Source organism: Peromyscus leucopus, chromosome 15 (assembly GCF_004664715.2).
Source record: "Peromyscus leucopus breed LL Stock chromosome 15, UCI_PerLeu_2.1, whole genome shotgun sequence".
NCBI classification, from domain to species: domain Eukaryota; kingdom Metazoa; phylum Chordata; class Mammalia; order Rodentia; family Cricetidae; genus Peromyscus; species Peromyscus leucopus.
The window spans coordinates 28,366,745-28,381,875 of record NC_051076.1 but is presented as its reverse complement, the minus strand read 5'-3'; the positions used below and the strand labels follow the sequence as shown (position 1 = coordinate 28,381,875).

Here is a 15,131-nt window from a genome sequence, read left to right as displayed (position 1 = left end):
CCTTGCCCCCAGCCTACCCCCCATTCCCACCTCCTCCAGGGCAAAGCCTCCCCTGAGGACTGAGATCAACCTGGTAGACTCAGTCCAGGCAGGTCCAGTGCCCTCCTCCCAGACTGAGCCAAGTGTCCCTGCATAAGCTCCAGGTTTCAAACAGCTAACTCATGCAATGAGCACAGGTCTCGATCCCACTGCCTAGTTGCCTCCCAAACAGATCAAGCTTATTCAACTGTCTCACCTATTCAGAGGGCCTGATCCAGTTGGGGGACCCTCAGCCTTTGGTTCATAGTTCATGTGTTTCCATTCGTTTGGCTATTTTTTTTTTCAATAATTGAGTAAAACCGAAATTTATTATAAGCCACAGTCGTCCTAGGGACCTCCATGCTATATATATATATATAGCCTCCATGGTTCTAGGGGTTGTTGTCTGATTGTTCTTTATTTTATATCTAGAATCCACTTATGAGTGAGTATATACCATGCTTGTCCTTCTGGGTCTGGGTTACCTTACTCAGGATGATTTTTTCTAGTACCATCCATTTGCCTGCAAATTTCATGCTTTTATTGTTTTTCTCTGCTGAGTAGTACTCCATTGTGTATATGTACCACATTTTTTTCATCCATTCTTCCGTTGATGGGCATCTAGGTTGTTTCCAGGTTCTGGCTATTACAAATAGTGCTGCTATGAACATAGCTGAGCATAGCTGAGCATGTATCTTTATGGTATGAATCAGCATTCCTTGGGTATATGCCCAAGAGTGGGATGGCTGGTACCCCAACTCTTACTGAAGCTCGAGGAATTTTTTATTAAAATTTGAAGAAAAAAACCCAGGACAAACAAGCTCTAAATCTTGGTAGCTGCCTGGAAGTGGAAACTAGAGCAGAGAAAAGGCCATGTCATTTGAGTTAAACTGGCACAGAGGTCACCCACATGGTAGACAAGCAGCCACATGGTGAGGAGGGGATTACTGGAGGGAGAACGAAGCCTAGACTGTCAGGGAAAGCATGCTTAGAAAAGGGATAGAAAGAAGCAAGGAAGCTACACTTTTCTGAGTAATTCAGACTTAACAACGCTGCGTGAGTGCAGCTCTGTGAGTCTATGTGCAAAGCAGACTTGGTATAAAAACCTCACTGTGGTCTTCGTCGTCAAACCCCTGAAGAGCCTTCCTTCCACTGGTCCTCTGCTTGACTTGAGCTTTCTTTCCAAGACATTCTCCACGCAGTGACACAGCCATTCTACAGAGATTTACTTCAAGGACTGTTAATCAGACACAGACGACTCTAGCTGAATTACCAAAAGCCGTCTACAATTTAAGTTGACAAGTTTTTCTTCATTTTTTTAACGTAAGTGTTACACGGGAAATAAAATGTTAACATGGTTCTCTCCTTTTAGGACATCACAGATACACATTATGGATAGGCATCTGGAACTACTAAGTCTGAGGCTTAGTCATTCTGGAGGTTAAAGTGATACAAAAATCTTTGAAAAATAATCACCTCTGTCCACATATTACCAAGGTTAGTCTCTCAGACATAAAACATAAGAGATCTTAATAGAACATCCCTAAAGCAAAATGGTACTCAGCCTTGTAAAAATGCATTTGAATTCACTTATTTTGAAAGACTGATTTCTACAGTCAACGAGGCATAGATGGCCCTGATAAAAATACTCAAGAGGCTGGGCAGATAGCTCAGTCAGTGAAGAATTTGTTATGTAAGCATGAAGACCAGAGTTTGATCACCAGAACCATGGGTCAGTGGGTCAGTGGGGAGATTGAGAAAGAGCTGGAGAAGGGAAAATGTAGGATCAGAATATATTACATGAAAAAAAGTTTTCAATAATAAAAAAGTTAGGCACTGTAGTATGTGCTTATAATCCCAGCATGGGGTGGGGAGCAGAGGGGGTGGAGCAGACAAGAAGATCTCTGCGGCTCACTGGCCGGCCAGTTCAGCCTAATCAGTGAGTTCCAAGCAAGTGAAAGAGCCTGTTTTAAAAAATACAGTGGACAGCACCCAAGGAACAACACCCACAGCTGACCCCTGACCTCTACACTCGTGCATACAATGTATGTGCACCAGCATCTATACATGTACCTCCTACATACATGAATATATACTAACAAACACAAATGCTCAATAAGCTGCTCTATCACACATTTTCTAGCACATTATGGTGAGGGTAAAAATTAAAGATAGTATTAAACTGATGGACTGGCATCCAGTTCATTCATTTGTTCCTTCACTTATTCCTACATACCTGGCATTGTGCTAAGTCGTGGGTACAGAAAGAAGACTAAGGCAGAGAGTTTTCTTGCCCTCAGTGTATTTATACGCTAGCAGAGGCAATAGACATAAAGCCAAGAGTCAAGTGATTAATTAGTTAGATGTTAGGCTCCAACTTAGAGCTAATTATTTCTCTTGCTGCATTCTGGTGGGATATCCATATTATAGATGCTACAGTTCTTCAGACAGGATCTTTAAAGAGATTAGCAGCAATGTGTGGAAATAAATTACACAATTAACCTGAAATGTCAAGGTTTAACATTGCTGAAGGTATCAAAAGTTAAACAACTAAGAGTCCGAACTGAACAAGTCGCTGCAAGTGGAGGGAGAGAGTGAGTGACGTGAGCGTTTCAGACTCAGTCATAGATCACAGACATTTCCTATAACATAGGAATTGCTTCCTTCATAATTAAGTTTTGTGGCATAACCAAGAAGCCTGTACCAAGTTCTATTGATACATAAAATCATTTCACAAGCTACTTTGCTAGTTTCCTAGCTCTTATATGAGGAAAAACTCAAAGACTATGTATAAATTAAATTAGAAACAGTTCTATCACCCTTTATATTTTAAAAACTTTTTCCTGTTATTAATAACCATTTCATTCATGACTTGGAAGACTTTTGATATCTCAAGAACACTTTAAACATTATTTTATTTTCTAATCTGGTTTTAATTCCATATACTTTTTCTTTGTAGTTCTACTGTAAATAAACCAAAACTCTTCAACTTTCTCCAAGCTTTGCTTTAAACATAAAAACATTACTACAGATGAGGAACAAACACTGTGTTGACTTGATTAATTTTCTTCAGAACATCTGTCAAGTACAAAACATAACTCTGCTCTTACATTTATATGTACACAAACCAATCCCATGGTCTCTGTCTGTAGGGAGAAAGTGCTTGCCTCGCACGGTCAAGTCCCTGAGGAGTCACCACGCACACTCTCACGAGGATGGGGTTCTGCTCCTTTTATGCCCAGGCTATCATTTCTTCCACTAGATGCCATATTTACCAAACACTCCATTTGATTTCTTTCATATTCTCTCTCACTTCTAGTGTGGATTCTGCTCTGATTACCATGAATGTAATCACCATCACCAGCGATTTCTGTTTAAAAAGCTAAATGGGATTTTAATTTCTCACTCTCTGGGAGACTTGTAACATCTGATGCCGTTGACTACCTCTTTTTTGAACACTTCTTCCTTCATCTCCAAACGTTAAACAAAATAAACAAGTTGACACTGTTTTCCCTTATCTACACTATACTCTTCTCTTCCATTTCTCCTCCTGTGCTCACAATGATTCCTCCTGTTTTCCTGCTTGCACTGGTTCTTCCTACACAATAATACATCATAGCAAGTGGCTTGGTTTTCCAAAAAGGCTTTGCCTCGGTCTTGTTCTCTTTGGAAATAAATCAAAGGAATTCTAATGTGTTTTGGACAAAGAGAGTAATAGACTGAAACTCCAAACTGATTGTTTTTAAAGATATAGAAATAAAAGTTTCAAAAAGGCAATGTAGGAAAATGGTTAAGGACACAGACTCTGGAGTCAAACTCCTAGGTTAAATTCTGGCTCTGCTGCTGTGGATATTATTTTATACGTGGATTGTGGGACTGCGGGGCTTGGGGAACCTGGAGAGAAGCCCTCCAGCAACACTCTGCCACTTTCAAATTATGTTACAGTAACCCTCTGTGTTCCATTCCCTAATCTGTGAAAAGGGACAATAATTTTATCATAGAAATAAGAACTAAAGGTTGTACACTGTAGGAGTATTAAATAAATCACAACTGGCAGCTATCACAAAATCAATTTTTTTTAATACACAAGACTACCTTTTAACTTGATACTTTGTTTTTCAAAACTCTTAAAATGTATTAACTCCACCAGACTGAACTACTTTAGTAACATGTAAGAATTTAAAGCAATGTCATAGCCTTCTAAGCAGACACTGTTTACATGTATTCAAATAGGAAAGTAGAAAAATAAAAACCACATTTCTAGAGCTAAACTGAAAATGTCAATACCCTCTAACTTTCTCAGTTTACAGACAAAAAAGCTAAAGCTATGAGGGATTTGTGATTTGTCCAAAGTCACACAGTAAATAAATACCAGTAAGAGGCCCATTGGAAGCTAAACCGCAGGTCCTCACATTTTTCTTCATATAATCGTGTGAAAAAGCATTCATTCTTAGATTATATCTCTGTTTGGGGAAAAAAGTTATCATCATTACAAAAACCTGAAATTTAATGCAAGGGAAACTATTGAAATTTGATCTACCAACTATTAACCCCTACCATTAATCAGTGCAAATTAACTAATTAGTTAATGTATTTGTTCATTTTTAAGATAGGGTCTCATTATGATGCCAAGTCTAGCCTCAAACTCATGGTCCTCTTGTCTTCTCCTTCAAAGTGCCTGAATTATAAGTGTGAGCTTCTCAGTGTACAATTATTTGTTTATTGATTTATTTACTTACTGTTGATTTGGGGAGGGGGTTGTTTTGTTTTATGAGACAGAGTCTCACTATGTACACCAGGCTGTCCTCTACCTCCCAAGGGCTGGGATTAAAGGCATGTGCCACCACACCCTATTACTGTTGTTTTGAAGCAGGGTTTTACTCTGTAGCCCAGACTAGTCTAAAACTCATTACATATATATAGCCCAGGTTGGTCTTGAACTCGTTGCAAGCCTCCTGCCTCAGCTTCCCAAGTAATGAGATTATAGATATGTGCTATTATCTACAGCATTTGTTCTAATGCTTAATTTTTTGTATCTTAAAGATATTTAACCTCCTTCTGTCTCAATTTTGTCATTCATAAAATAAGATTAGAAATACTTATATGATTATATAAAAGGAACTAAGAGATTATATATTATATATACATATATCATATAGAAAACAACTTTGTGAAGTATAAAATCTGAATACATTAAATATGTTAGTTTATATATAATGAAATAATAAAAATATTTATAAAAAGGAACATTGCTGATATAATCATTAAGTAAACCTAACTTAAGTGGATACTTAAATAATTCTACTCTATTGTTTTATAACACACTTCAAGACCTGAATAAAAGTATATTTTAAGGAAAATAAAAAATGAGAAAAGCATTCTACACAAGGGATTTTTTTCCTTCCCCTTCTAAGATATTTTTTAAGATGCAATTATTATCCCAAGATCATCTATTCACATTGTTCTAGCTAGAATTTGGCAAGAAATGTCATGGCAGTGGTTGACCTCTGAGACCCATATGTATATTAAAGTTGTAAAAATCTTAGAAACAAAAGACAGTATCTTTTTAAATCAAAGTTTATACACTAATTTTTTTATTACTAAGGAAATTCCTCTTACCTCTAAGCATACATACCACTAACACACATATATAAACATATATAACATAAATTGCAATCACATAATTATAATCACTTAATATGCTTTGTACATGAATTACACTTTCTTCATATATTAGGAAATTAATATAGGAATTGCTTTTGTGGTCACCCATGGGAATAAACTTTTGGCAAATATCCTGCATAAATTGCTGTGGGATGTCGTTCCGTATGCTGTGAATGTGTATTGCTCTGATTGGTTGATAAATAAAATGCTGATTGGCCAGTAGCCAGGCAGGAAGTATAGGGGGGATAAGCAGATGAGGAGAATTCTGGGAAGAGGAAGGCTGAGTCAGGAGTCGCCAGCCAGACACAGAAGAAGCAAGATGTGAAGGCAAAACTAAGAAAAGGTACCAAGCCACGTGGCTAGACATAGATAACAATTATGGGTTAATTTAAGTGTAAGAGCTAGTCAGTAATAAGCTTGAGCTTTAGGCCTAGCAGTTATAATTAATATAAGCCTCTTGTGTGTTTACTTGGGGACGCGAGTAGAAGAGATCTGTCCCTACTGCTGGCTGGCTGGGACACAGAAAAGCTTCCAGCTACAATAAATAACACCACCAAGCAAACTTTGCAATCATCAGAACATTTCCTACAGTTTGTCTAAAGTTTTAAGTTTCTGACTCATGTACTCAAACATGTTGCTTAAATCTATGCTGGTATAAAACAATAACCCTTCTCCAAAACCCAAAGCAAACCAAGAGCAAACAGAGATCTACAACAACCCATCTGCTCCAAAGTGCTTTCACACACACACACACACACACACACACAAATTGTGAGAATAAGAATAACTTCAGGTTCTACTTGATGACACTGAAAAGCCTTAAGCAATTCATCCAGGTAGTTTCTTTACCTCTAAGACTTAGATTAGAGACAAGACATAACACTGCTGTTACTCTGGCTGAAGCTACCAGAAATGAACAAAAAGAGAGGCCAGTGCTACCTAAACCCTGCTGGACTCAGCACCACTTAGGTTACTTAGATCAGTAAAACAGTCACATTTCTTTATGCCAAACACTGGAAAATACCTAACAAATAAAACGCACGAACAACAGTGCCTTTCTAATACTGGGCTTCTCTCAGTGACACATACTTATATCTAACATGTACCTTATACTCAATACGCACTGAGTGGCAGGAAGAGTGCTGAGTGAGTATCGGGGGAGTAATCAAAAAGGACATCCTGCTTCCTGCCTATAACACAGATGAGCAGGAGAGTGTGTCAGATCCAATAATCAGGATTGGACATAAGAAAGATTTTTTTAATATAATAAAACTAGTGTGTTATAGTAACGTTTATGGAGGTTCAAGGGCCTGCACAAGCAAGCAAACATCTGTAAGGTGTGTGTACAGCTAAAGCTCAGGTTTTCTTACAGTGTGGCCTCGTGCTTTTCTTTGTAGGAAGTTTCAGGCTTACAAAAATGAGAATATAATGAAAACAACCATATTTTGTTGGTTATAAATGAATGGTCTATGGATCATGAGCTAAGACACCCACAACAGTCCTTCATACAAGATAGCAACCAACTGTCCAATAATAGCCATTTTCTGTTTAAGAAGTCTGATTCAGCCATGTGTCAAAAGACTAGAGTAGAACCACTGGTGTTGCTCTCGAATCGGGAATACCAAACTGTCTCACTTCATGGGGATTAGTGTACATTCAAGGTGCTGTTTGGCTGCTGAGCCAGTTTCCTATGGCGCATCAATCCCTATACATCATACAGTAAGTCCTTGTTGCGGGAGGTAATCCTTACAATCTACACCATATAGATGCAATGTGCTCATGAAGGTTTTATAGCAATCAGAAGGAGTGAAATCCACCTACAAATATGGTACTATTTGGAGGAAGAGGGAGAAACATCTCTGAGTTAGGCATAGAGCTGAAATCAGATCCCTACTTACATCACACATTCATTTGAAACAACCGAGACACAAAATTAATTTGTTTTTGTTTGATTGTTTGTTTGTTTGTTTTTTGGTTTTTTGAGACAGGGTTTCTCTGTGTAGTTTTGGTTCCTGTCCTGGATCTCGCTCTGTAGGCCAGGCTGGCCTCAAACTCACAGAGATCCATCTGGCTCTGCCTCCCAAGTGTTGGGATTAAAAGCATGTGCCACCACTGCCCGGCAAGTGTTTACTTTTAATGTGAAGAACAGGTACTAAAAACAAAAACAAAATAAAAAATGCAAAAGTATTCTTAAATATTTATCTCATTTGAATAAGAAATATCAAATAAATGGGAATAATAGACATTCATTTGTAGCCAACTGAATAAAAGAAGACCTGTTCTTTCTCTCATCTGTTGCAGGATATTTGAACACTGTGTGAAGATGTGTCACTGTGATTGGTTTAATAAAAAAGCTGAACAGCCAATATCTAGGTAGGAGAGGATAAGGGGGACTTCCAGGCAGAGAGAGAAACTCAGAGGAAGAATCAGAGAGGTGCGGAATTTGCTGGTGAGATGCAGAGGAAGTCGGGCATACTAAGTATGGAGGAGAGGTAACAAGCCATGTGGCAGAATGCAGACTAATATAAAATAGGTTATTCTAACTTATAAGAGCTAGCTGGAAACAAGTCTAAGCTAAGGCCAAACTTTCACAATTAATAATAAGTCTCTGTGTCATTATTTGGGGGCTGGAAGTCCAAACAAAGTCCGACAAGAAAGCCTGGTACACCCATCTTTCCCCAGGCCCCACTCCTGGTATGAGTGTGTGGGTGCTATACATATGTGGGGGTGTGGAGGCCAGAGGTCTACATCAGGTGCCTTCCAGAATGGTTCTCCACCTTATTCTTGAGACAAAGTCTTTCACTGGACACAGAGCTTGCTAATTTGGCTATGGACCAATAAGCTCAAGGTATCCTCCTGTATCTGCTTCCCACTCCAGCACTGAGGTAACAGACACATGCCACCACATCCAGTTTTTAAATGAATGCTCTGGACCTGGACTCAGGGTCCTAATGCTTATGCAGCAAGCATCTGACTAACTGATCACCTCTCTAGCCAGAAAACCTGTTCTTAAAGAGAAACTGCCCTAAGAGTTGAAATCCTTTCTCCAGAGACAACTGACTTGGAAAGAAGCTCGATGGATGGCGTTTCAAAATTCACTGGAATGACAGCCGAGGTCACAGCATTCCTCACCCTTATCAGGGTTTCTTTCCTCTTCGTTGGCATCACTCTCCTACCTAACTTTCCTCTTCTGAGAATCTACCTCAGAGTCCATGCTCTTAAATTCACTTTCTCATATTCTTTAATCCACACACACTCCCTAAACAAATATTATACACATTAGGAAAAACAAACATTGCATTTAATTACTTTTTTCTTATTTATGTATAGTTTGTTCAAAATACCTTGGAAGTTTGAGGAAACCTATTCTCCACCCTACCCCTCCAAATCACACCAAAACAAGTTTAAAAGAAGGGAAAGGAAAAAAGACTCACAGGAAAATGAGGCATAAATGCCTGGAACTCAACAAGGAGAGAAGAGCCTGCTGTGCTGGAGGAAAAACCAGGCAGAAGGAAGGCAAAGCCACAGAAAAGGTTTCCTGCCAGAATGTCTGTCTTCTGACCTCGGCAGTAACTCAGTAGTTACCCCAAAGCATGTCTTCTTTAGAGAAAATACTGTCACAGCTCAACAGTAAAGAGATTAACGGGTGCAGGGTATAGGATGTGAGGAAGCAAAAGTTTGCGAGGCCCTGGTTTATTAAATAATGGTAGACTGGACAATCGATGCCCACATGGACTTCTTCAGCTATTAAACATTTAGTTAAATATATGCTCGACAGTAAAAGAAAGCAAGCTGGCTGTGCCAGTGGCCTGATCATAAGTGTCTGGCTCTTGCTAGGCAGAGACTTGGGGTTTCCCAAGTTCCTTCTTTCTGAATGTCCAATGCCAACATTCAGGCAATGGGATTGAGAAGCCAGTAAGAGCAAAGTCCACTGCCTCCTACTCATGCCACATGACTTTCAGCTAAACTTTTAGCAAACTATTTCACACCAAAGAGTGGAAGAAAATGTCAAGCATGAGGTAATCCACTACTTCCTGTATTTTCATCTCAGCAAGAGAAAAATGAGCAACCCAAGTATGTAAGGACTGGATTCCTGTCTCATGACACAGTTTATAACCAAAGCAATAAAGTTAACTTTCATTTCCCTACTGTTAAAACGAGAGGGGGGGGGAGGGGGGAGGGAGGGAGGGAGGAGGGGGGAGGGAAGGAGGGAGGGGAGGAGGGAGGGAGAGAGAGAGAGAGAGAGAGAGAGAGAGAGAGAGAGAGGTGGAAGGAATGGAGAAAGAAAGATGTTGCAGGTTTATATTTACTCTTCCTAGATATAAAATGCCAGATGATAAATTATAATTAGGAGGTGAAAGATACAGACAGAATGCATGACAGACCCTTACCTTGAACTACCTGAACATTAAAGGGTGGAAGGAGAAATCAGTAATTTTCCAATAGCCCTTTCACTATAAAATAATGAGAAAAAGCTTTTTATACATGTGGAAAGAAAGTAATCCTTGTATTTTAAAAAAAAAAAAAAAACATCATTTATCCTCTTTATTAAAAAAAAAAACCTAGTCTCCTTTAATAGTCTTTCTCCACATGCACACGTGCGAGCGCGCATGTTTGTGTGTGTGAGAGACACTTGTTTTCATTGTGTGTGTGTGTGTGTGTGTGTGTGTGTGTGTGTGTGTGTGAGAGAGAGAGAGAGAGAGAGAGAGAGAGAGAGAGAGAGAGAGACTTGTTTTCATTCCTAGAAAGACATTATTAACAATGACTTCGACTCATGGCTTAACAGCTACTGCTTCTATTTGTTATGTTGTTTTGAACAAATGAAGGCATATCCTGAACTACTTTTAAAATTAAAAAAGCTATTTTGGCAATTAAAAACATGCTTCTGTAGTAAGTTCATTAACACAGTCATGTCAGCAACCATCAGGTCCTTACAATAACCATTTTAAAACGTTTACTTTTCCTTGAACCTTAAAAAAACAAATCCCTAGTTCTCATGAGTCAAGACAGTTGGAGTCTTAATGAAATTCTGTTCTCAATTTCCCCCTTACCACTCAAAAGGCACTAAAAGGCAGGCAAAGAAATATACTAATTGTTTGGGAGAACAAGATGAGCATAGGAATTTTGTGAAAAGACTGTGATCACCAGATACTCTGGCTAAAGTATTTCAAATCTCCTGGTATATTTAATTAATAACTGGATATATATATATATATATATATATATATATGTACATATGTATATTCACACACACACACACACACACACACACACACACACACACATACACATACACGTCACATCTGATCTCCTTTGTCTTCAGGAGCCCATTTGCTCTGTTCCTTAAACCCTTAGTCACTAAAAAAATGTCTAATTTAGAAAAACACTAACTAGTTCACTGGCAATTCCTGTGACAGTGATTGGCAATGGCAACTGAGAGACAAAGTCACTCTACTGTTAGTAAATCTTATTTCTAACCATACTTCCCCTACAGTCTGTTCTTTAAAAACGAATGGCTTAGGCAGCTAGAGAGATGGTTCAGTGGTTAAAGTGCTTATAGTTCTTCCAGAGGACCTGAGTTCCGTTCCCAACACCTACATCAGGTAGCTCCTAACTACCTGTAACTCCAGCTCCAAGGGACCTGACATCCTCTTCTGGACTTTGTGGGCAACGCACTTGTCAGGGTTTGAATGAGATGTCCCAACAGTCTCAAGTATTTGAATGCTTGGTCCCCAGTTGGTGTCACTATTTGGGAAGGCTTAGGAGGCGTGGCCTTGCTGGAGGAAGTATGTCACTGGTGGTGGGCTTTGGGAGTTTAAAGACTCCTGCCATTTCCAGTTCCCTCTCTCTGCTTTGTGCTCGTGGTTGTGTGAACCTCCTGCTCCCTGCGGTAGCCACCATGACTGCTGCTATCACTCCATCATCACGAACGCTTACCCTCTGGAACCATAAGCCCAAATAAACTACTTCTTCCATAAGTTGTCTTGACTGTGGTGTTTTATCACAACAACAGAGAGTAACTAATACAGCACTCACATGCGCATAACAGTATACACAAGTACGTAATTAAAAACAGAATAGTTGTTTTTTTTTTTTTTTAAAGAAAGAAAGAAATGGCTTAGAATGCAAATCACTGAGGAGTTCCAATCATTTCTGCTTTCCTGGTTAATGTATAGCACTCTAAAGGACTGTCAGATGGAAACTCTATGAAGAACATATCGTCATTTTATAGGAAAAGCAGATGGGCTGTCAATGGCTGTGCTTTTTCATGTAGTCTAACTTTTTTAACATTCAAAAATTTTAGTATAAACATTCATGCTTGTACAATCTGACATTATTTAATATATTCTTCACCAATGACTATAAACATTTAATGAAAAAACAAAAAAGGAACAAAGAAACTTGGGAACACAGATCTAAACACTCCACAATTGACAAATTAACCAGCCTACATTTCAGAAGTCTGATCCTCAATTACCAAAGAGGCATCGGCTTAAAACACAGAACAGGAGATGGTGTTTTACTTTCCCTTTCATTAGAAACAAGCAGCATAGCTACGGGGTGAAAAGGAACAAACATCAGGGTGCAGTTTGTGTTTTCTAAGGCACAGTACGTAGCCTGACATCAGTGCCATGTTCCACTTCCTCAGCGCTGACCGCTCCGTCAAGTCTGCATCCAACACAGCACTCACTCACACTGCTGCATCTGCGTCACCGCCCTCATCCTGCCTCCTACCTACCGCGGTACCTTCTCCAAGACTACACGTCTGAAGTCTTGTACACAGCAGGTGCTCACAAATGTTTGCTTTATTCTTTGAAAATGAACTTACCCTTCGAAATGATACGACGTAAAACGTGTCTCCCCTTCTGCGGATGGCTTCAAAGAAGCCTTGGTAACTTCCCGGTGAAGCATAATACACTTGCAGTTCATTCCCAGAATTTCTACTGATGTGAGAAGACAGAAAATATCATTAATATTCGAACATGTTGAGTCTTCCCAATCCCTTCCATTCTAAGGCCACATCTGAATCTTAAGAATCTCTTTCAACCAAAACAGTAGCATTTTAAGAACAATTGTTACTTTTTAATCTTTTTTACTTGGCACATATTTATGGGGTGCCATATGATATTCTGCTACATTTGACTTATGCAAATGATATGTTTTTATTGCTATTGTTGTTTGGGGTGCTGGAAGACCAAACATAAGGTCTCACACCTGCTTCGTTAACCTGCCTGGTTCACAGAGCAAGTCAGGAAGAGCTATGACTACAAGTCCGCCCCACTACAGCTAGCCCTTAATCGTGACTGTCTTCCTTCCCACACCACTTTCCCTCTCAGTTACATCCGCCTGGATGATGACAGCTGAACTGTTGGATACTGCACTCTCTTCGGAATCTCTCAAAATCTCCTGTGGTACTATACAGGAACACGAGATTCTTTGAAGTCAAATAGACAGGGCCTGAAGTCTATCACGTGGTTCATGACTTTGAAAATGATTAAAAACAGCAACAAAACCCCCCTTGACTCCCTACCCTTTCCATATATAAAATACACTTTTGAACTATTATGTAAATTTAAAGATCAGATGTATGTAAAGGACCCAGCCAGGGTGGATGGGATGGTTCAGCGGGTAAAAGCACCTGTCACACAAAGCCTAACGACCTGAGTTCAATCCCCAGGATCCACATTTTAAAAAATGCTGGATCAAGCCAGGCAGTGGTGGTGCACTCAGGAGGTAGAGGCAGGCAGATCTCACAGTCAGAGCTACACAGTAAAACCCTGTCTCAAAAAATAAAAACAAAAAGCTGACCGAAGGACACAACTGTAATGCCAGCACTACTCTAGCGCTATGAGAGGTCAAGACGGAACAATCACCTTGAAACCTAGAGTTCATAGAACAACCGAAACAAGAGTGAGCCTGCATTAACAAGTGGGAGGAGAGAACTAGCTCTCCAGAGCTTTTCTCTGACTTGACTTTTCCTCTGACTTCATTACACACATATGTTGTTCGAATCTTAGATAGTCTTTTAATAAAAAACTCGGTACCAGATATTGGGGTGAAAGCTGAAAGATCAGAGATGCCAGCTACTAGTTCTTACCTCTATGAAATCCTCAGCCTAAACAGAGTGAATTTCTGTTTCCTCACGCCTTATATACCTTTCTCTGCCCTGCCATATTACTTCCTGGGATTAAAGGTGTGTGCCACCACTGCCTGACCTCTATGTCTAATTCAGTAGCTGGCTCTGTCCTCTGATCCTCAGGCAAGTTTATTAGGGTACACAATATATCACCACACATATATATATATACACACACACACAAAATTATAATTTTTTTAATGTGATCACTCAGCAAGATACCTACAAAAGAGAAAGAAGGTAATATCCCTCTCCCTGAAGCTTAGAAAACAGATAAAAATCAAGAACAAGAAAGCAATGTGTACTTCGGATTTTCAGCAAAATTATGACTGAAAAACACTCTGACTAAATCTGTATTTAAGAGATTTGGGAGGTGATCTTTTTATTAGGATTGTTAAATTGGTAGTATATGTTCATTTGAACTGATATAAAAGTCGTAGAGGAGCACTCAAAGGAGATGTGAATTTCAACTTCACTAAAATTACAATACAGTTCAAGCCCTCTGGCCAAGAGCTTTGCATCTTCTTACCCGATGCTAGTGGTTTCTGTGTACTGGACAGCCATCAGCTGAGAATTTGAGCCCTGTTCCAGAGCACCCTGAAAGAGAGAAAGAGATTTAGGAATCCACATGAAAAACCTCCAATACTGACTCATACTTGGATTTGTTATTTAGCATCACTCTGGTCACAATGTAGGCTGAGAATATATCTTACACAGTCTTATTAAGACATTTCAGACACTTCCTACAAAGTTTACAGAAAGAATGAGAAAGTTCAGTCCAACCACTGCAAGTTTTATGACCAAGCTGTACAAGTATTACTGGGTATGTAATAACTTTCATTTGTCAAAAATCATTATGTTACAGACAAATTCCTAAGAAATAGGAAAGTCTCAAAATGAAACAAGCTTTCCACTATTCACCAAGCTACACACAAATTCCTCATGCCTAACAGACCTATCAGTTGTACCTCATGAAAGGCATCTAACCCACGGCTCTCTTGGCCAGAGAACAACAGTTCAATATGGAACCATCAGTGGCCAACATGTTACACTAGAAACCTGTAACCTGTATTTCACATGGCATTTGCTCTGTCTTCTCTCCTCTCAAACTTCCTGGAAGTTCTGTAAGCTAATCTTTAGGAGAAACTTGTAAGAATATCAGAATTCAAAGGGATATTACTATTATTACATTACAAAGTGATCTTATTGTTCCTTCACAGCAATGAGTATTTTTGATATATTAATACTAGTTTAATCATAAATCTGAAATTTATTAATTGTTGTGTTCATATATCCATCTTTACATGAAGTT

General features: G+C 39.1%; 1 protein-coding gene across 2 annotated transcripts in view; it reads right to left on the bottom strand.

Moving 5' to 3' along the window:
• Atf6 (activating transcription factor 6) overlaps positions 1–15,131 on the bottom strand; it is a 176,242-nt gene that overhangs the window by 72,583 nt on the left and 88,528 nt on the right. The window contains exons 13-14 of one of the 2 annotated variants that reach the window (XM_028864333.2): positions 14,349–14,416; positions 12,512–12,623 (exon numbers count right to left, since the gene is read on the bottom strand). In XM_028864333.2, the coding sequence (XP_028720166.1) occupies positions 12,512–12,623; positions 14,349–14,416 (180 nt within the window). Of the gene's footprint in view, positions 1–12,511; positions 12,627–14,348; positions 14,417–15,131 lie in introns of both variants that reach the window. The other variant, XM_028864332.2, reaches the window with a different exon arrangement.